The following is a 21,113-nucleotide window of genomic DNA, read 5'->3' on the forward strand; positions in this document are numbered from 1 at the left end:
AATAATATGTATATTCATAATCATACCTTTCAATTTTAATTTAGGTCCAATTAACTCCAAAACTGCCTGATTGCTTTTAAATAACAAGGAAAAACTGAAAATCATTAAACTGGAGGAGCTAAACTAACTAATAATCTGTTATTTCACATACAGGAGTCAAAACTGCAGATACGTTTTGCAGTGTGCGCACACTCTCCTCTAGTTTTTGATGAAGTGAAACTCAGGGTCCAAGGATCAGACACAGGAAGCAGCCAAAGCTGTAACAGGAAGTCATGTACTGACCACATTCGAGAGTCAACACATGCCTGTTTCTAAGCTGCAGATCGATCTATTATTGAAACGTGACTCACTGGTATTTTTACTTTTAGACTCAAAGCATCCAACATCTTTTCTTTGCTTTGGCCTCATCATGAGACCGTGGACCCCTGGGCGTAATATAAAGGCCAGCATGATATAATATAAATGTGTTATATAAATGTATGAGCGTGTTTTTCAGCTCTTTTCATTAGTGTCGTCATTATAATTGACACTGTACACAGAGCATCTGGAAAGCTGCAACTCCTGTTAAATAAAAATACAAGTTCAACAGTGTGACTGTGACATCAGTCCAGTCAAAGTCCAGTTTTATTAAGATAATTACACCCACAGGTGTCATTTAGACCTTTTTAGTGATGCTTCTTTTCTGAATTCATTTTTAGTCACAGAGACATTTTAAATGATCCTGACACTTCACTTTCTGTTAATGGTTTCATTATTACACTAAGTCGCCGTCACACACACAAAATCAATCATCTCTTCAAAGTTTTAGGAGTTTTAAGGAGCAACATGCAGCAACATGTCAATGAAGGGTTAATGAGTTAAATATCTTAAATACTGAAAAAGTTAAATACTGAAGCTGCACAATAACACAAGTAGCGTGAATGCTAACAGAGCTGTGTGTGTGTGTGTGTATGTGGTGGGGGGGGTTACGTCAGCCCTGGTGATTTTTTTTAATAGTGAGCGACAGTGGTGACTCAGTGCTGCAGCGGCTCTTTGTTTAAACGTGGTTTGTGTTGAGGTGTGATGACAGTTTGTCAGCGTTCATCATGAAGGTCGTGTTGCTGCTCGCTCTGCTCACAGGTATCCTGCTCTTTACTTACAGACATTCATTATTTCATGATCACAACTCTGACTGTCGTGTCACTGCTCTAATTCAAAGTGATTCAACTGAATAATATGGCAGGTTTGTCCTGTTGGTTGTTACTATGTTTATTATTTTCTTCACTCTGTTTAGTTCTGTTTTTTATTTCCCGTATGAACAGATCAACAGTCGGTTAAGAAAAATGTTTCTTCTTCATGTTATTTGTTTAGAAGAGACTTGCTGCATGTTTTGCACATTTTCTAACTTCAGTCCGACGTCTGATGTTTTACAATAAAACATTATAATAATCTAATAAATCTATTAGGTTAAAAACCATAAAACAAAGAGAAACCATTTAAAAACATCAGATTAAAAATAACCATAGGACATATCTATTACAGGAGTTTGAACACAAAGTTACATTTATCTTCCTGTCTCACAGTCAGTGGATGTGGCAGCAGGAAAGTTGTTGGTCGAACTGGTCAGAACGTCACTCTGCCCTGTAATTATGATGTAAAGGCAAAAGGAAATCTGTCAATTTGTTGGAATCGAGGAGCCATATCAACGTTTGGCTGCAACAACCTGCTGATCGCCACAGGAAGTTATAAAGGGACAGAGAACAATAGAGTTTCCAGCAGGTATCGGCTCCTGGGACCAGTGGACGAAGGCGACGTTTCCCTGACGATACTGAATCTCACAGAGGAAGATACTGGACGGTACGGATGCAGGGTGGACATACCTTGGTGGACTGATGACAAATATCACATTGATTTAGTCATTGACAGAGGTAAGTAGATCTTTTCTTAAAAACCAACTTTATTTGCTCACAGACTGGTGGACTTTCACTGAGTGTGTGTCAGTGCATGTATTATCATTGTTCTGATTGTGAAACACACATGCTTCAATAAAACAAGACATTAGCTGACGTCACCTCGAGCTCTAAGAAGGAAACTCTCGTGCTTATCTGTTTAGTTCACTGTGCCACAGAGTTGGATCATAGTTCAGTCATTCAACAACCAGCAGCCAAATCTGACTAGAAACTGTGTCAGAACTAAACCAGCCCACAAACAAAACAAATGTGGTCTAATTCAGAAAGACACAAACTCCCATGTCCAGCTACTAGTCCCTCATTGTTCCATCAGACAGGAGGGTTCAGATGCTGTTAAACTACCTGACAAACAGTGAAGATGCAGCAGCCTGAGGCCTGTGGGCTCCATTCACATGAATAGGAATCAGATCTAGGACCAGATATGCAAAGGAGCCAGGTCTGATCCGAGAACAGCTGGTTTGGTTCGTTCACACATCTGTGGAAACATCAGGTCTGAGTCAGTGGGAGGGAAAACGTCAGCTGTGATTTGAACGGACTCTAAGACTCGCTGCCATTACAGATGTTACAGATGTTATAGATGTCAGATGTCGCAGATGATACAGACGTTACAGATGATACAGCCGTTACAGATGATACAGACGTTACAGATGATACAGACGTTACAGATGATACAGACGTTACAGATGATACAGACGTTACAGATGTTATAGATGTTACAGATGTTACAGATGTTAACTGTGTTAACGTCTCTGATTGTTTCAGCTCCAGAGACGACCACGCCAACATCAATAAACATAGAGACGCCCACAGAGCAGACATCAGCCAGTCGGACTGCAGCTGTTCCAGGTGTGCTACACAAACAAACACAAACACACTAATTCGCACCCTAAACCATGGAGCCACAGAAGGAGTCCTTCACTTTTCCCCCTGGTGTCTGCTCATATAAATATCTAAACCCCAGGCATCAGACCAGAACTCTTCACATCAGTTTTGTTTCCTCTTCATGTAGGTCAGATGACCTCCACAGAGCACCTCCCAACTTCCTCCTTCGGCAGCATCACTGTTGAGCAGAAGGTGAAAAACTTCCTGCTCTCACAAAACTCATGTGATGTGAAATGTTGAAATGGTGTAAATGTCACTGGAAATCTGACTTTCTACAAACAAAATGGCCCTGGGGGAAAAAAACCTGTGTAGATTATTTCATATGTACATTTTTCTAAAGGTTCAAGTAAATCCTCCTGTACAGGAGAACATCTCTGTAGTCACTTTGTGTCTATGGTTAGTTTGCATGTCTTTAAGGTCCTTTAATGTCCTTTTATAGTGGAGGGTAGTTTGTAGTTGATTGAGCTATCGGGCCCCGGGGCCGGTGCCTGGGATTCCTGTTCACTAATTCACCCACAACAGGATTTGTACAAACAGCGACTTCAAACTTCTGTGAGTTAATTGTTTTGTGTACGTTTCACTTTAACAGGGAAGCAGCGTCATGACTGTGGCTCTGGTGTGGGTCGTCTTAGGGCTGATAGTGTTGGTCACAGCAGGTGTGGTCGTCATTATCAGTAAGTTAAAGTGACTGACAAACACTGAGAAACATCCTGTTTTACCCAGAAATGGATTTTGCACTTCATGTTTTCCTTCCAGCATTTCCACTCAGTGGACGTGCAAATTCATTAATGTTATTTCTTCTGTTTCTGTGTGTCTGCAGTGAAAAGAGGGAGGCTCCTCAACAAAATGTAAGTGTCCTAATGTGACTCATTCAGACTGGGAACTAGATTTTAACTTCTTCTTTTGATTTTGCTGAACTTTTTCTTAGTAAATTTACTTCTGGCAGCTTCAAGAAGTTGAAGTCCAGGAGTTTATGGTAAATCTGTTACTAATCTGTGACCCAGTTCAGGCTTCTTGACCACAAAACCATGTTCTTCATCCCAGCATATTCACATATTTAGGCCTAAGTGGCAATGGGGTGTGTTCAAACTGAAACTCAGATGTGAGAAGAAAACAGCCAAAACCACAAAGCACACAGCAGATTTCTGATGATTTATGTCAGTGTTTCCACTAGTCACCAATATTTTACCGTTTTCTTGACGAGAACGTGATGACTTCATTTGACAGCCACACGCCGAAACCAGAATTAGTAAGAAAGTAAGAAAACTTGATTTGGACATTACATATAATACTTTTTATCCACTTTAGATAAAATTAAATAAATTGAACATTTTCATTTGATTGAAGCCAGAAAGAACATGGTCACTTTAACTTTAACTTAACTTAAACACTTTCTGAAACCAATATTTTAAAACAGCATTTTTAGCAGGAACAGTAGAAATAACTCTGGTGTTAGTTTGTTAAATCGTCTGATGTTCATTCCAGCTCCAGCTCCAAAGACAGAACATTTACCTAAATATATAATAAAAATAATAAAAAATAATTCATATAAATAAACAGAAAAAACAAAGGTTTCTAGTCTTTTATTCCTCTTGGCACAAAGAACCTTGAGATCTGACCAAGTCTACACCAAATGAACGACCTTGTTTAATCATGAGCGTTCCTGAAGGTCTGAAACTTGACGATGGAGATGAAAGCCTGAAGAGGAAACCTCAGCGGTTTCTGTTCTGACTGATGTGACATTCACGAGACGCTTGGTCTCGACATGAAGATCAGGACGGCTGAGAAACCGTCACGTTATAAATGTCAGAATCTGAGCTCGAGGGTCGCCTGAGGAGATGTGTGTGAAAAAACTGGCTCAGCCTAAACCAGAGTGTGACCAAGTAGATGTGCTGCGTCAAATGTCAAAGTCATTCTAACTCAGTCTTTATATTGACCAGACTTCAGTCAGTGCACAGCAGGTCGGCAGGTTGGGACATATTTGAACAAAGACTTATAAACTGCAGCTCTTATTAAATCGAATAAACAATCAAACAGGTTCTTCTTTAGTTCGCTAAAGATTTGATGCAAAATCACATCGTCACATGCAGAACATCACATGCCACATTACACCTGGTGGTCTGGAGTCCACTAAGGGGGTTTTACTGGGTCTAGATGGTAAGAAAGTGACGTACGACACCAGATAAGGGATTTTTTTTCCTAATGACTAAATGTCTCCAGGTTCTAGTCTCAGACCACAGCTCACAGAGTCTTACTGTCCCCATCAAGGTGTATCATCACATCACTGCCCAACCTGGCACCCATTCTTTGCCTTCCTTGAAAATTATGCTGTTTAACTTTAGGTTTATTTATTTATTTATATTTTAGTCTTATGATCCATTTCTCTGGAGATGAACCATCCATCCCCCACAGACCAGTTCTCCTTTCTGCCTCTATCACACACTTTCTTCCAAGAATTTGATGAGGAAATTATTTTGAGAAGAAAATAATTAGTACATTCCTGAAATCTTTCTCTTTCAGTCCTAAGCTCAACAGTGTGATCCAGTTCAGGTCGACTTCGTCCAATCTGCAGCTCCACCGTCAAAGTTCGGTGGTGGAGAACGTCTATCAGGTAGATGAAGTTGACAGCGGAGCCACATACGCGTCTGTCGCTGACCTTTGAACCTCCGTCCACTGACCTGCTGATCCATGGACCAGGACCACAATGAGCCCTGTGCAAAAACATGAACTCAAGACCCCAGTCCACCAGGACACAAAACTCTCCTGATAAGTTGAATCATGATCACAAACAGTGAGACTCCCTAACCCCTGAGCTACGTCTACATGTAAAACGTCAACTATAGCACTAAAAAAACCTGCAAGTCCCAGAGAGCATTGCTGTAAGCATCGTCCAGTCAGAGACCTTGAGATTCTGTCACTGTGTGACTAACCCATGTCTCAGTTCCTCATATGTGAAGACCTTAAGTAGAGAAGATTCACTGAAACAGCTTCAGTGTTCTCGACAACACGACCCCTAAGTTTGATTTTTACCTCTGTGTTTGGTTCATGTGAGGCGTCTCTTCGTTTTCAGGAGTTTCTGTCTTAGTAGCACTGAGTCCGATATCTGAGCTTTCAGAAAGACAGAGGTGAGTATTATAATAATCAATAATCAATATTTCCAAATGAGGCAGAGCAGCTTTCCTTTTAAGAGTCCTGTATTCCCACTGTGCCTTTTCTGTACAAAACTGCAGTTACTGTACTGCCTTTGTGTCAGTGTACTAGAAAACAGAGTATGTTTGTGTTTGCTGTTCCTTAATGTCTGGACTATAGAACCGATGAGTTCAGGAGACTCCGGTTGCTTGTTGAATTATCAAATGAGATTTTAGAGAAGCTTTGTTTGATTTCACCAGCCCTGAACTTTGTTCTGATATAACGTCGTCTGTGTTTCTCATTGTGTCATTTCATAAAGCAGACCACTTTTAAACGATGTGTTTGAGACTGAGTTTACTTATTTAGTTCACATTCGGAGACCTAAGAACCTTTTGTCACTCGCAGTACTGCACATTTCAAATAAAGATCCAGCCTGGTCCCAGAACCAGGACAGTGAGAATGGACAGGGTCAAGTCATTGATATAGTCAAACCTTTGCTTTTTCTTTTTCTTATCAACTCAATCAAACATCGACTTAAATCAATAAAATGTATTATGTTCATTGTTATCAGCACAATAAAACAATAAAACTAGACTTAGACTTATTTGCTGTTTTTTATTTGCTGTCACTGCCTAAATCCATAGGGAACATTGTCAGGAGTCTGGTTCCTCACAGAATTTTACAGTGTGGGATCAGCACCTTTACTTCAGGACCTGAATATTTCTTCCCTGTTGTCCAGAGATGAATATTAAAGGTCACCCACCTAAGGGGTTCATGCCACTTCAGGACAGGTTCCTTGATCCTATGGAGGGTCAGTACACCGCTGTGAAGATGCCCACCCCCCCCAGAGACCACATCGTCTGGTCCCTTCGGACCTTGCTGTACTGCAACCCCTGCTGCCTTGGACTGGCAGCTGTCATCTACTCCATCAAGGTGAATTTAGTCACATCATTCATGTGTTACTGTGACCTGTTCCAAAACAAAGGAACAAAAAGTCTAGAACAACAGGAAAGAGAGAAGCCAGATAACCCCAGCACCATCCAGGATGGTTCAGGACTGAGCTCAGTGTTGGCAGTTTTATGTTCCCTTCAGGCTGAGGGTAACTGAGAATCCTCTTTTTGGTCCTTCCAGGCCAGAGACCGAAAGATGGTTGGAGATCTAGAAGGGGCCAAACGCCACGGGTCCACTGCTCGCTGCCTCAACATCTGGGCCACCGTCCTGTTGATCCTCATGGTCATTACAATGATTAGTCTCTGCTTGTATAATAAACATTTAATACACAAATTGTACATCACATACAATTCATCTAGAGGTGGGAACATCACAGGAGACCTGTCTGCTGATTTTCATGTTGTCTGATTCACCTTGACGGTGCAGCTTGTGGCTTTTATACCTTTATACTCTTTGATACTGTACAAATGAAATCCCAGTCTTTGCTGTTACATTCAGGTTTCCTGAAATCTTGTGTCGTTAAAGACAGAGTCAATAAAGCTGCATGATTCCTCACTCTGATGTGTGTTTGTGGGATTCTGGAGGTTAAAGCAGAACACACACACACACACACTCTGGACGAGCTTCTGGAGAACGTTAAGGTGTGGTACAAATGGGTCCCAGATTTCACTAAAGGAAGGTGCATTGCTCTCATGGGTGGTTGTCATTTTTCTAATGTGATGTTTTCTGTAAGAAGGTTGATGCAGTGATTGACACGTATTGATTTTTATTGATTTCCAGTTGTAAAAAGATTGTTTTCTTGCCAGTAGTTAGAGAAATGAGGAGTGGGTTTCCATAGACAGACTGATGGACATGGGGGGACTCTACAGCTCAGGACAGTGAGCATAGACTGTCCATAGACAGTGTGTGTCAGTGAGCATTGTGCAGAGGTGTCAGTGTCAGTTAAGCCCGTTTGGACCGTTTGTCTTTGCATTTTTATTGACACCCCATGTTGCGGGAGCAGCCACACTGTTATTGTCGTCCTCTTTTAAACCAAATAAAAAACGCAAAGGCACATTTCACTATATGACCTTAATCTAACTTTGTTTACGCGGCCTATTTCCCCCGTGGTTTTCCTGTTGTTGTTAAGGTGACACTCACGCCTGGACTCTGTTAAAGGTGGTATAAGCTGCAATGTTTTCTGTGATTTGTTTTATTGTCAGTATTTGAAGCCACATGATATTGAAAGTGCTAATACAGAAATAGATGGTGTATGACTTCATTAACCAGTAGGTGGCGCTGTAGTAAAAGTGTAATAGCAGAGATGCTTAAAATAAGACAAGGATCAAACGGTACATTTTTATTTACAGTGACTAGGCTGCGCTTTTCTTGTCCTCTCAGCTGTCAACACATGAATTAAATGCAGTAAGTTGATGTTTTCCCTCTGTTTTCCGTATGAAAGTATAAATTGTCATTTATTATGATCTCTGAATTTTTAGTCTACACTTCGTTTCTGTATTTTCTGTTGTGCTGTTAAGTTTTGAATGTTTATCTTCATGTGACTAATTTGTGTATCAGCCTTTGATTATTATTCCCTGGTGTTTTAATGTGGGTGTTTCAACCATCAGTCCAAAAACCATCATCCTGTGACCGGCATGTATCAAAGATCATGTCACTTTGTACAGTGAAGACAATACAATACACAGACATGTCAACTGGACTGGCACCTTAATTACAGCGGTAGTTATTTTAGAGTCATGTGCAGACAAATGGAGCGACATCAGAGCTGACGTACAGACATGTGGGCAGTTCAAGAGCCGCTAACTATTGGCCAAGCGCCTCTCAAAGCGCCGTGGTCTATGAATCGAACCCGTCCCTCGTTCTTCTCCATCATTCGCGTCCCCCCTGCCCAGTTTTCTCCTAAACTGTCAGCCAATCCCGGCCCGAGCTTGCGCCATCTTCTGCCTAGCAACCAATGAGCCGAGAGCGTCAAGCCAAAAGTCCTCTGTGTTTGAATTGAGATTTGGATTTCACTGATTCAAGAAAACCAGGTAAAACCACAGAACTGTCAGTGTTTTAGTCACTTTATCATTTAGAAATGATGATGTCTGTGCTGTCCAGCTTTCAGCTAACATAGATCTGAAGTTTCTCTGATCCGGTGGTTATTTTAACTGCAGCCTCAGTCTATTTCCTGTAACGTCATAACGCTGCTTAATTATGTTGTTCAATTATATTCGCATGTTGTTTCAAGTCACATCGGAATGAGATTTGTGCTGTGTTGAACACTCAGGGACTGCTGGGGTCCTTCTCCTCACATACAAATCCCTTCATGATCCAGCTCCTTCATAGTACCATATTATCCCAATAGACCACTTCGCTCTCAGAGTGCAGGTCTACTTGTGGTTCCCAGAGTTTCCAAAAGCAGAATGGGAGGCAGAGCCTTTAGCTATCAAGCTCCCCTCCTGTGGAACCAGCTCTCAGCCTGGGTTCAGGAGGCAGACACTCTCTGTACTTTTAAGGCTAGACTTAAAACCTTCCTCTTTGACAAAGCTTATAGTTAGGGCTGGCTTCAGGTAACCCTGAACCATCCCTTAGTTATGCTGCTATAGGCCTAGACTGCCCGAGGACCATCGGTGCACTGAGCTCCCCTCCCCTAACCCTCTCCTCCTCTCCTCCTCTCCTCCCACTATATGCTATAGAAATAAAATTGAATTGAATGGTTGGGGGTCCTGGGAGAGGAGGCCGAGGTTGCTGCCAGCCCAGGAGAGGGAGGGAGAGACAGAGGAGAGTCTGTCTGAAAACATTTCACATTACATTTGAAATGTATGTGAAAAATACAAACCTTTACATAACTCTACAAACAAAACCAATACTCCCTGCTGCCAAGGTCAAAGTGGGCCTGTCAGTGTCTGCCCGGGTGTTGCTGTCTCTGCAGAACAGGGTCCTGCTGAGGTTCCTGGTTGTGGTGTGTGTGATGGAAGGGGGGCAGAGAAGAGGGGCAGGAAGACTACAGGTGCACAGAAAAGAATCAGTCACACAAAACACAAATGCACCAGTGGACGATGCATAGAAGCAGCCAAAGCTGTAACAGGAAGTCATGTACTGACCACATTCGAGAGTCAACACGTGCGTGTGATGATGTTTCCCTGTTTCTAAGCTGCAGATCGATCTATTATTGTAACGTGACGTTCATCATGAAGGTCGTGTTGCTGCTCGCTCTGCTCACAGGTAACCTGCTCTTTACTTACAGACATTCATTATTTCATGATCACAACTCTGACTGTCGTGTCACTGCTCTAATTCAAAGTGATTCAACTGAATAATATGGCAGGTTTGTCCTGTTGGTTGTTACTATGTTTATTATTTTCTTCACTCTGTTTAGTTCTGTTTTTTATTTCCCGTATGAACAGATCAACAGTCGGTTAAGAAAAATGTTTCTTCTTCATGTTATTTGTTTAGAAGAGACTTGCTACATGTTTTGCACATTTTCTAACTTCAGTCCGACGTCTGATGTTTTACAATAAAACATTATAATAATATAATAAATCTATTAGGTTAAAAACCATAAAACAAAGAGAAACCATTTAAAAACATCAGATTAAAAATAACCATAGGACATATCTATTACAGGAGTTTGAACACAAAGTTACATTTATCTTCCTGTCTCACAGTCAGTGGATGTGGCAGCAGGAAAGTTGTTGGTCGAACTGGTCAGAACGTCACTCTGCCCTGTAATTATGATGTAAAGGCAAATGGGAATCGGTCGATTTGTTGGAATCGAGGAGACATACCATTGAATGGCTGCAACAACCTGCTGATCGCAACAGGAAGTTATAAAGTGACAGAGAACAATAGAGTTTCCAGCAGGTATCGGCTCCTGGGATCAGTGGACGAAGGCGACGTTTCCCTGACGATACTGAATCTCACAGAGGAAGATGCTGGACGGTACGGATGCAGGGTGGACATACCTTGGTGGACTGATGACAAATATCACATTGATTTAGTCATTGACAGAGGTAAGTAGATCTTTTCTTAAAAACCAACTTTATTTGCTCACAGACTGGTGGACTTTCACTGAGTGTGTGTCAGTGCATGTATTATCATTGTTCTGATTGTGAAACACACATGCTTCAATAAAACAAGACATTAGCTGACGTCACCTCGAGCTCTAAGAAGGAAACTCTCGTGCTTATCTGTTTAGTTCACTGTGCCACAGAGTTGGATCATAGTTCAGTCATTCAACAACCAGCAGCCAAATCTGACTAGAAACTGTGTCAGAACTAAACCAGCCCACAAACAAAACAAATGTGGTCTAATTCAGAAAGACACAAACTCCCATGTCCAGCTACTAGTCCCTCATTGTTCCATCAGACAGGAGGGTTCAGATGCTGTTAAACTACCTGACAAACAGTGAAGATGCAGCAGCCTGAGGCCTGTGGGCTCCATTCACATGAATAAGAATCAGATCTAGGACCAGATATGCAAAGGAGCCAGGTCTGATCCGAGAACAGCTGGTTTGGTTCGTTCACACATCTGTGGAAACATCAGGTCTGAGTCAGTGGGAGGGAAAACGTCAGCTGTGATTTGAACGGACTCTAAGACTCGCTGCCATTACAGATGTTACAGATGTTATAGATGTCAGATGTCGCAGATGATACAGACGTTACAGATGATACAGATGATACAGACGTTACAGATGTTATAGATGTTACAGATGTTACAGATGATACAGACGTTACAGATGATACAGATGATACAGACGTTACAGACGTTACAGATGATACAGACGTTACAGATGATACAGACGTTACAGATGTTTTCCCTCTGGTGTCTGCTCATATAAATATCTAAACCCCAGGCATCAGACCAGAACTCTTCACATCAGTTTTGTTTCCTCTTCATGTAGGTCAGATGACCTCCACAGAGCACCTCCCAACTTCTTCCTTCAGCGGCATCACTATCGAGCAGAAGGTGAGAAACTTCCTTCATATGTACATTTTTCTAAAGGTTCGAGTAAATCCTCCTGTACAGGAGAACATCTCTGTAGTCACTTTGTGTCTATGGTTAGTTTGCATGTCTTTAAGGTCCTTTAATGTCCTTTTATAGTGGAGGGTAGTTTATAGTTGATTGAGCTATCGGGCCCCGGGGCCGGTGCCTGGGATTCCTGTTCACTAATTCACCCACAACAGGATTTGTACAAACAGCGACTTCAAACTTCTGTGAGTTAATTGTTTTGTGTACGTTTCACTTTAACAGGGAAGCAGCGTCATGACTGTGGCTCGGGTGTGGGTCGTCTTAGGGCTGATAGTGTTGGTCACAGCAGGTGTGGTCGTCATTATCAGTAAGTTAAAGTGACTGACAAACACTGAGAAACATCCTGTTTTACCCAGAAATGGATTTTGCACTTCATGTTTTCCTTCCAGCATTTCCACTCAGTGGACGTGCAAATTCATTAATGTTATTTCTGCTGTTTCTGTGTGTCTGCAGTGAAAAGAGGGAGGCTCCTCAACAAAATGTAAGTGTCCTAATGTGACTCATTCAGACTGGAAACTAGATTTTAACTTCTTATTTTGATTTTGCTGAACTTTTTCTGAGTAAATTTACTTCTGGCAGCTTCAAGAAGTTGAAGTCCAGGAGTTTATGGTAAAGTAGTTTGTTAAATCTTTTGATCCAGCACATGTTCATTCCAGCTCCAACTCCCATTTTCTCCCAAGCAGCAGTTAGCTAAGCTAAGCTAAGCTGCTAACTAGACATTAGCACTATGGTGACATTTATACATATGACAGTTCAATGACTACTGTGCTAAGGTTTCACTGTTTAGCTTAAAGAGCAGCATTTACACTGAAGCTACTGTAGCTCCAGAGAAGAACAGAAACCAGCTTCATTTACATGTTGTGTCTTGTTTATTGAGTCAACACAAAGATTAAACTGATAACCAAATTCTCACTTGACTCAGAAAAGACAGAACATTTACCTAAATATATAATAAAAATAATAAAAAATAATTCATATACATAAACAGAAAAAAACAAAGGTTTCTAGTCTTTTATTCCTCTTGGCACAAAGAACCTTGAGATCTGACCAAGTCTACACCAAATGAACGACCTTGTTTAATCATGAGCGTTCCTGAAGGTCTGAAACTTGACGATGGAGATGAAAGCCTGAAGAGGAAACCTCAGCGGTTTCTGTTCTGACTGATGTGACATTCACGAGACGCTTGGTCTCGACATGAAGATCAGGACGGCTGAGAAACCGTCACGTTATAAATGTCAGAATCTGAGCTCGAGGGTCACCTGAGGAGACGTGTGTGAAAAAACTGGCTCAGCCTAAACCAGAGTGTGACCAAGTAGATGTGCTGCGTCAAATGTCAAAGTCATTCTAACTCAGTCTTTATATTGACCAGACTTCAGTCAGTGCACAGCAGGTCGGCAGGTTGGGACATATTTGAACAAAGACCTATAAACTGCAGCTCTTATTAAATCGAATAAACAATCAAACAGGTTCTTCTTTAGTTCGCTAAAGATTTGATGCAAAATCACATCGTCACATGCAGAACATCACATGCCACATTACACCTGGTGGTCTGGAGTCCACTAAGGGGGTTTTACTGGGTCTAGATGGTAAGAAAGTGACGTACGACACCAGATGAGGGATTTTTTTAAAGAAAATAATTAGTACAGTCCTTAAATCTTTCTCTTTCAGTCCTGAGCTCAACAGTGTGATCCAGTTCAATCTGCAGCTCCACCGTCAATGTTCGGTGATGGAGAACGTCTATCAGGTAGATGAACTTGACAGCAGAGTCACATACACGTCTGTCGCTGACCTCCGTCCACTGACCTGCTGATCCATGGACCAGGACCACAATGAGCCCTGTGTAAAAACATGAACTCAAGACCCCAGTCCACCAGGACACAAAACTCTCCTGATAAGTTGAATCATGATCACAAACAGTGAGACTCCCTAACCCCTGAGCTACGTCTACATGTAAAACGTCAACTATAGCACTAAAGAAACTACAAGTCCCAGAGAGCATTGCTGTAAGCATCGTCCAGCCAGAGACCTTGAGATTCTGTCACTGTGTGACTAATGTTATGACCCTAGGGGTCATCAAATCATAGATTTGGGGGCTCGTCCGTCGTTTTTTTGTGTACTTCTCTATACTTGTCTGATCAGCAGTTTTTTCTTTCGTGGTGGTGGCAATATGGAGTTCAAGTTACAGGACTTTACTTTGAGTCCAACTTTAGACAAGTTGGATAGGTGCCGCAAGGCTGATTTGGTGTTGATCGCCAATTTTTTTGACATACATGTGCCAACAAGCGCCAAAAAGGAGGAGATAAAACAACTCCTCATAGCAAAGCTGACAGAAAGGGGGTTGTTTGGTGGGCCAACTCCCACAAATGGAGTCGGGCCGGGTGATGCAGCTGGTATTCCTACCCCACCTAAGGACCTCCCAGTCCAAGCTGGACTAACCACAGAGGAGTTGAAACTTACTCTGCAGATTCGCGAGGTGGAACTGCAGAACAAAAGGTTGGAGGTGGAAGCCATGCACCTTAAGGTAAGGGTTCTGGAGTTGGAGCAGGGAGCTGCTTTAGCTACCAGTCCCTCCTTTCAGTCACCTGTTTCATGACCCCACGAAGGCTTTGATGTAAGTAGGCACATAATGCTGCTGTCATGACTGACGAGTTTGCGTTAACGCATAAGAGCGTTTTTTCTCCACCAGTCCGACATGATCTGAGCTCAGTTGAGAGGAAAAATCCCTCTCCAAAAAGTTTCCGACGTACATTCCCAGTCACCGCTGAAAAACGCGAGTGTTTCTACTGCCATGAGCAGGGTCACCTCATGGCTGTGTGTCCCATTCTGAAGAAAAAAGAGCAGAATAGAAATGTTAAATCTGCTAAGTCGTCATCTCCAGTGGCTCTTATACAAACCCCGCCACCTGCCCTGCCACCTGTGGGCATGGATGGAAGTAACAAAGTGGACAAAGCATTTAAGCCGTTTGTTACAAAAGGGTTTGTTTCCTTAGAAAATGAGTCAGTCCAAATTCCAATCACTATCTTGAGAGATACTGGAGCAAAGCAGTCTGTGTTACGAGGTGACGTGTTGTCTTTCTCGACCCAGTCTTACTGCGGGTCCGACATCTTAATGTGGGGAGTTGAGATGAACATTGTACGTGCCCCATTACACTTTGTTCAGTTGTCATCCAGATTTATGTCGGGCAAATGTAAGGTTGCCATTCGAGCAAAATTGCCAATAGAAGGGATAGATCTTATCCTTGGGAATGATTTAGCCGGCGGACAAGTGTTCCCGTCGCCGGAAGTGATCGAAAGTCCGATCGCTTCCGCATGTGTGTCAGATGACTCTGTGTTAAACTCACCTGTAGTATTTCCCATGTGTGCTGTAACCCGTGCTCAAGCACGAAAGTTTGGAAACTTGGTGGATCTAAGTGATTCTTTTATGAGCACCTCTGATCCGCCAAGTGTTGGTCCTAAATGTGAAAAAGAAGAATCTGTGTGTGCTGAACTACAACCTGATGACAAAACACTGTCTCTGTCGGTGGACAGAGAACAGAAACAGAAATCTGATGTTACTTTGTCTTCCTGTATGTCTCTTGTGAAAAGTGAAAACTGTCCTACTTTGTGAATGATGGTGTGTTGATGCGACGTTGGACTCCGAGCTCTGGTGATGTACATGACTCTGTTTGTCAGGTAGTAATACCCCAACCCTTTCGTTTCCAAATGTTGACATTAGCACATGATCACAGTATGGCGGGACAATTGGGAATACGAAAGACATATGATCGCATTCTTCGTTACTTCTTCTGGCCCGGACTCAAGTCCGATGTGGTAAAATTCTGTCGTTCCTGTCATACGTGTCAAGTGTCCGGTAAGCCCAACCAGGTAATTCCTGTTGCCCCATTGAAACCAATGCCTGTAATTGGAGAACCTTTTGAACACGTCATTATTGACTGTGTGGGTCCGTTGCCTAAAACCAAATCCGGAAATCAATACATCCTCGCGATAATGTGTGCTGCCACTCCGAACATCATTAAAAGCTCGAGCCATAGTCAAGGCACTTGTGAGATTTGTCTCCACATTTGGTTTGCCCAAGTATATTCAGAGTGATCAAGGTTCTAACTTCATGTCAAAGGTTTTCGTTCAGGTCATGGCGGAGCTCAAAGTCACACACCGCACGTCTAGTGCATATCACCCCGAGAGTCAGGGCGCACTGGAAAGGTTTCATCAAACTCTGAAAAGTATGTTACGAAAGTTTTGCTCCGAGTCAAGTCGAGATTGGGACGAAGGCTTGTTGTTGTTCGCCGTGAGGGAAACTGGGCCAAGAGTCGCTGGGATTTAGCCCAGCTGACTTAGTTTTTGGCCACACTGTGCGTGGACCGTTGCGTTTGCTCCGTGAAACATGGCTCTCAGAGAAGCCAAGCCCTGAAAAGAATATTTTGGACAATGTTAGTTCATTCAGAGAAAGATGTAGCGCGTGAGTCATTGTCAAAGTCACAAGCCAAAATGAAGGATCGTTATGACAAAAAGTCGGTTACACGGATTTTTCATCCAGGTGACCGCGTGTTAGTTCTGTTGCCCCTTGTTGGTTCCGGCTGACAAACAACATTTTCTGGCCCTTACGTAGTTGACCGGAAGCTTAGCGAGACTGACTACGTAATTCAGACTCCAGACCGAAAGAAAACCTCTCGTGTCTGTCACATCAACATGCTCAAACAGTATGTTGGTCGAAAGGAAGAACTTTCTTACGGTGGCCGACAAGGGCAAACGCGCTGCAAAAGAGAAACGCTGCAAAAGAGAAACGCTGCAAAAGAGAAACGCTGCAAAACAGAAACGCTGCAAAAGAGAAACGCTGCAAAACAGAAACGCTGCAAAAGAGAAACGCTGCAAAAGAGAAACGCTGCAAAACAGAAACGCTGCAAAACAGAAACGCTGCAAAAGAGAAACGCTGCAAAACAGAAACGCTGCAAAACAGAAACGCTGCAAAAGAGAAACGCTGCAAAAGAGAAACACTGCAAAACAAAAACGCTGCAAAACAGAAACGCTGCAAAACAAAAACGCTGCAAAACAGAAACGCTGCAAAAGAGAAACGCTGCAAAAGAGAGAACACAACGGAAGTGCGCCAGGCCGATAGGGGGACCCCGAACTGAGGGGTGCAATGAACAAAGAACTTTTACAGAGGCGAGAGAGACACATGTAGTGACATAAGTCACGTCTCATTTTGGAGGCTGCGTAATGACGCAGGTTTTGTTTTGCAGCGTTTCTCTTTTGCAGCGTTTTTGTTTTGCAGCGTTTCTCTTTTGCAGCATTTCTGTTTTGCAGCGTTTTTGTTTTGCAGCGTTTCTCTTTTGCAGCGTTTCTCTTTTGCAGCGTTTCTGTTTTGCAGCGTTTCTCTTTTGCAGCGTTTCTGTTTTGCAGCGTTTTTGTTTTGCAGCGTTTCTCTTTTGCAGCGTTTCTGTTTTGCAGCGTTTCTCTTTTGCAGCGTTTCTCTTTTACAGCGTTTCTCTTTTGCAGCGTTTCTGTTTTGAGCGTTTCTCTTTTGCAGCGTTTCTGTTTTGCAGCGTTTCTCTTTTGCAGCGTTTCTCTTTTGCAGCGTTTTTTTTTGCAGCGCGTTTGCCCTTGTCGGCCACCGTACTTTCTTCTCCTAAACCAGTTCCTGTTTTGAACAAGTTAGACAGTCACTTAGCGTATTTGCCCGAACCCGCCCGAGCTGACATTCATAAGCTCATTAACAGTTACCTAACACTTTTTAATGACACTCCCACCCAAACTAACGTGTTAAGTCATGACATTGATGTTGAAACTCATAAGCACATTAAGCAACATGCCTACCGTACTCACCCAGAAAAGCGTGCAATAATGCGTCAAGAAGTAAACTATCTTCTAGACCATTGGTCACTAACAGGCGGACCGCGGTCCGGGTGCGGACCCAGAAGCCGCCCCATACCGACCCGGCCCTACAGTCAAAACAGAAGATTGTGATTTAAAACCTAACGGGGCGCTTCTATTTCCACCGGCGCAGCTTTTTTAGACTTTACGGTAGTGGAAATGCACAGACCAATTGCATGCTAGTTGAGCCATCCCACGTGATACCACTCAGCCAATCAAGTCTGTGCATCCCAGGCGGTAAACATTACGACTCTACAGTGTAAACTTCGCTAGAGGCAAGTTAGACATGAATAGACAGGACAAAGAAAAAGAAAGAGCGATACATGTAGAAAACAAGGGAGAGAAACTGTAAAGTTCGAGGCCGCCAAGGCTCTCCTCTGTAGTGCTCCTGTACTTCCTGCCCCAAACTTCGCCCGTCCATTTAAACTGGAGGTGGACGCTAGTGCTCTCGGAGCAGGTGCTGTACTCCTACAGGAGGATGATGCGGGCATAGACCATCGTTTTATGCGCTGGTCCTTATTGTTACAGGACTTTAATATTGAGATCCACTATAAAAAGGATTAGAAAATGTTATGGCTGATGCTCTATCCCGGTGTTAAAAATAGAAAAAAAAAAAAAGAGAGAGTCAAACATTTTCTTGGGAAAATGTTTGACTTTGGGGGGGAGGTGTTATGACCCTAGGGGTCATTATGTGTATGGTTGTGTTGTTGGCCCTCCCCCTCCTCGTGTGTGTGTGTGTGTGTGTGTGTGAGAGGAATCCTGGAGTGGGCGTGGACTCGAGGACCGTGGATTGGACTTCCGGGATTGGTCCAACACTTCCCAGAAGGACTGTAACAAGCCCACGGACTACAGCTCAGGAGAGCTATTCTCCCACCTTTGCCATTCCCAGCTATTTGCTAAAGATTTCGAGTGAGTCAGTTAGAGATTAGGTTTTGTTTCGTTTTGTAGGTTTTCTCCTGTTTTGTCTTAGGAGTTTCCAGGCTGACGACCTGTGATCTTGTGTTGTTTCTTTGGATTAGCTGTTGTAGGGCTGTTTTTGTTATTTGATCTTTTGTTTGTTTGAGATCATAGGGCTATATTTAGGGTTTGTTTTCCATTGTTCGTATAGAATCGTAGGGCTCACAGAGAGTTTTGTTTGTTTTGTACATTCTGTATTGTATTCTGTATTTTGACAGAATAAATATTTCGTTAAGTGTAATTAGTATTTTCGTGTTTGTTGAGAGTGGAAGAGGTTTGGAGGAAAACTCCACAATCGTGTTACGCAGCCCCTAGGCTGGGGCGTAACACTAACCCATGTCTCAGTTCCTCATATGTGAAGACCTTAAGTAGAGAAGATTCACTGAAACAGCTTCAGTGTTCTCGACAACACGACCCCTAAGTTTGATTTTTACCTCTGTGTTTGGTTCATGTGAGGCGTCTCTTCGTTTTCAGGAGTTTCTGTCTTAGTAGCACTGAGTCCGATATCTGAGCTTTCAGAAAGACAGAGGTGAGTATTATAATAATCAATAATCAGTATTTCCAAATGAGGCAGAGCAGCTTTCCTTTTAAGAGTCCTGTATTCCCACTGTGCCTTTTCTGTACAAAACTGCAGTTACTGTACTGCCTTTGTGTCAGTGTACTAGAAAACAGAGTATGTTTGTGTTTGCTGTTCCTTAATGTCTGGACTATAGAACCGATGAGTTCAGGAGACTCCGGTTGCTTGTTGAATTATCAAATGAGATTTTAGAGAAGCTTTGTTTGATTTCACCAGCCCTGAACTTTGTTCTGATATAACGTCGTCTGTGTTTCTCATTGTGTCATTTCATAAAGCAGACCACTTTTAAACGATGTGTTTGAGACTGAGTTTACTTATTTAGTTCACATTCGGAGACCTAAGAACCTTTTGTCACTCGCAGTACTGCACATTTCAAATAAAGATCCAGCCTGGTCCCAGAACCAGGACAGTGAGAATGGACAGGGTCAAGTCATTGATATAGTCAAACCTTTGCTTTTTCTTTTTCTTATCAACTCAATCAAACATCGACTTAAATCAATAAAATGTATTATGTTCATTGTTATCAGCACAATAAAACAATAAAACTAGACTTAGACTTATTTGCTGTTTTTTATTTGCTGTCACTGCCTAAATCCATAGGGAACATTGTCAGGAGTCTGGTTCCTCACAGAATTTTACAGTGTGGGATCAGCACCTTTACTTCAGGGCCTGAATATTTCTTCCCTGTTGTCCAGAGATGAATATTAAAGGTCACCCACCTAAGGGGTTCATGCCACTTCAGGACAGGTTCCTTGATCCTATGGAGGGTCAGTACACCGCTGTGAAGATGCCCACCCCCCCCAGAGACCACATCGTCTGGTCCCTTCTGACCTTTCTGTACTGCAACCCCTGCTGCCTTGGACTGGCAGCTGTCATCTACTCCATCAAGGTGAATTTAGTCACATCATTCATGTGTTACTGTGACCTGTTCCAAAACAAAGGAACAAAAAGTCTAGAACAGGAAAGAGAGAAGCCAGATAACCCCAGCAGCATCCAGGATGGTTCAGGACTGAGCTCAGTGTTGGCAGTTTTATGTTCCCTTCAGGCTGAGGGTAACTGAGAATCCTCTTTTTGGTCCTTCCAGGCCAGAGACCGGAAGATGGTTGGAGATCTGGAAGGAGCCCAACGCCACGGGTCCACCGCTCACAGCCTCAACGCCTGTGCCACCGCCCTGTTGATCGTCATGGTCATTGCGCTGATTATTATTATCTGCTTTTACACCATATAATATAATTCAGGTGGGAACATCACAGGAGACCTGTCTGCTGATTTTCATGTTGTCTGATTCACCTTGACGGTGCAGCTTGTGGCTTTTATACCTTTATACTCTTTGATACTGTACAAATGAAATCCCAGTCTTTGCTGTTACATTCAGGTTTCCTGAAATCTTGTGTCGTTAAAGACAGAGTCAATAAAGCTGCATGATTCCTCACTCTGATGTGTGTTTGTGGGATTCTGGAAACCGTCCCTCGTTCTTCTCCATCATTCGCGTCCCCCCTGCCCAGTTTTCTCCTAAACTGTCAGCCAATCCCGGCCCGAGCTTGCGCCATCTTCTGCCTAGCAACCAATGAGCCGAGAGCGTCAAGCCAAAAGTCCTCTGTGTTTGAATTGAGATTTGGATTTGGATTTCACTGATTCAAGAAAACCAAGTAAAACCACAGAACTGTCAGTGTTTTAGTCACTTTATCATTTAGAAATGATGATGTCTGTGCTGTCCAGCTTTCAGCTAACATAGATCTGAAGTTTCTCTGATCCGGTGGTTATTTTAACTGCAGCCTCAGTCTATTT

General features: G+C 42.7%; 3 protein-coding genes across 5 annotated transcripts; all 3 read left to right on the forward strand.

Moving 5' to 3' along the window:
- Positions 1–995: 995 nt before the first annotated feature.
- LOC113142661 (hepatitis A virus cellular receptor 2-like) lies at positions 996–6,835 on the forward strand. The gene is made up of 8 exons (XM_026327763.1): positions 996–1,119; positions 1,563–1,907; positions 2,712–2,795; positions 2,959–3,023; positions 3,421–3,505; positions 3,652–3,679; positions 5,352–5,956; positions 6,700–6,835. The coding sequence occupies exons 1-7, from the start codon at positions 1,086–1,088 to the stop codon at positions 5,491–5,493; spliced, it is 783 nt and encodes a 260-aa protein (XP_026183548.1). The 5' UTR covers positions 996–1,085; the 3' UTR covers positions 5,494–5,956; positions 6,700–6,835.
- Positions 6,836–8,295: 1,460 nt separating this feature from the next.
- On the forward strand, positions 8,296–16,416 carry LOC113142660 (hepatitis A virus cellular receptor 1 homolog). 2 transcript variants are annotated; one of them, XM_026327762.1, is made up of 7 exons: positions 8,296–8,315; positions 10,048–10,118; positions 10,562–10,906; positions 11,797–11,861; positions 12,147–12,231; positions 12,378–12,405; positions 13,593–16,416. In XM_026327762.1, exons 1-7 carry the CDS (start codon positions 8,311–8,313, stop codon positions 13,732–13,734), a joined length of 741 nt encoding a protein of 246 aa, XP_026183547.1. In that variant the 5' UTR covers positions 8,296–8,310; the 3' UTR covers positions 13,735–16,416. The 2 variants fall into 2 exon arrangements, with proteins under 2 accessions (XP_026183547.1, XP_026183546.1); XM_026327761.1 differs by lacking the exon at positions 8,296–8,315 and having other exon boundaries at positions 9,506–10,118.
- A 1,513-nt stretch (positions 16,417–17,929) lies between these two features.
- Positions 17,930–20,757, forward strand: LOC113142662 (dispanin subfamily A member 2b-like). 2 transcript variants are annotated; one of them, XM_026327764.1, is made up of 3 exons: positions 17,930–18,700; positions 20,021–20,214; positions 20,410–20,757. In XM_026327764.1, exons 1-3 carry the CDS (start codon positions 18,463–18,465, stop codon positions 20,551–20,553), a joined length of 576 nt encoding a protein of 191 aa, XP_026183549.1. In that variant the 5' UTR covers positions 17,930–18,462; the 3' UTR covers positions 20,554–20,757. The 2 variants fall into 2 exon arrangements, with proteins under 2 accessions (XP_026183549.1, XP_026183550.1); XM_026327765.1 differs by lacking the exon at positions 17,930–18,700 and adding an exon at positions 18,781–19,277.
- Positions 20,758–21,113: the final 356 nt, after the last annotated feature.

Source organism: Mastacembelus armatus, chromosome 14, assembly GCF_900324485.2.
Source record: "Mastacembelus armatus chromosome 14, fMasArm1.2, whole genome shotgun sequence".
In the NCBI taxonomy this organism is placed as follows: domain Eukaryota; kingdom Metazoa; phylum Chordata; class Actinopteri; order Synbranchiformes; family Mastacembelidae; genus Mastacembelus; species Mastacembelus armatus.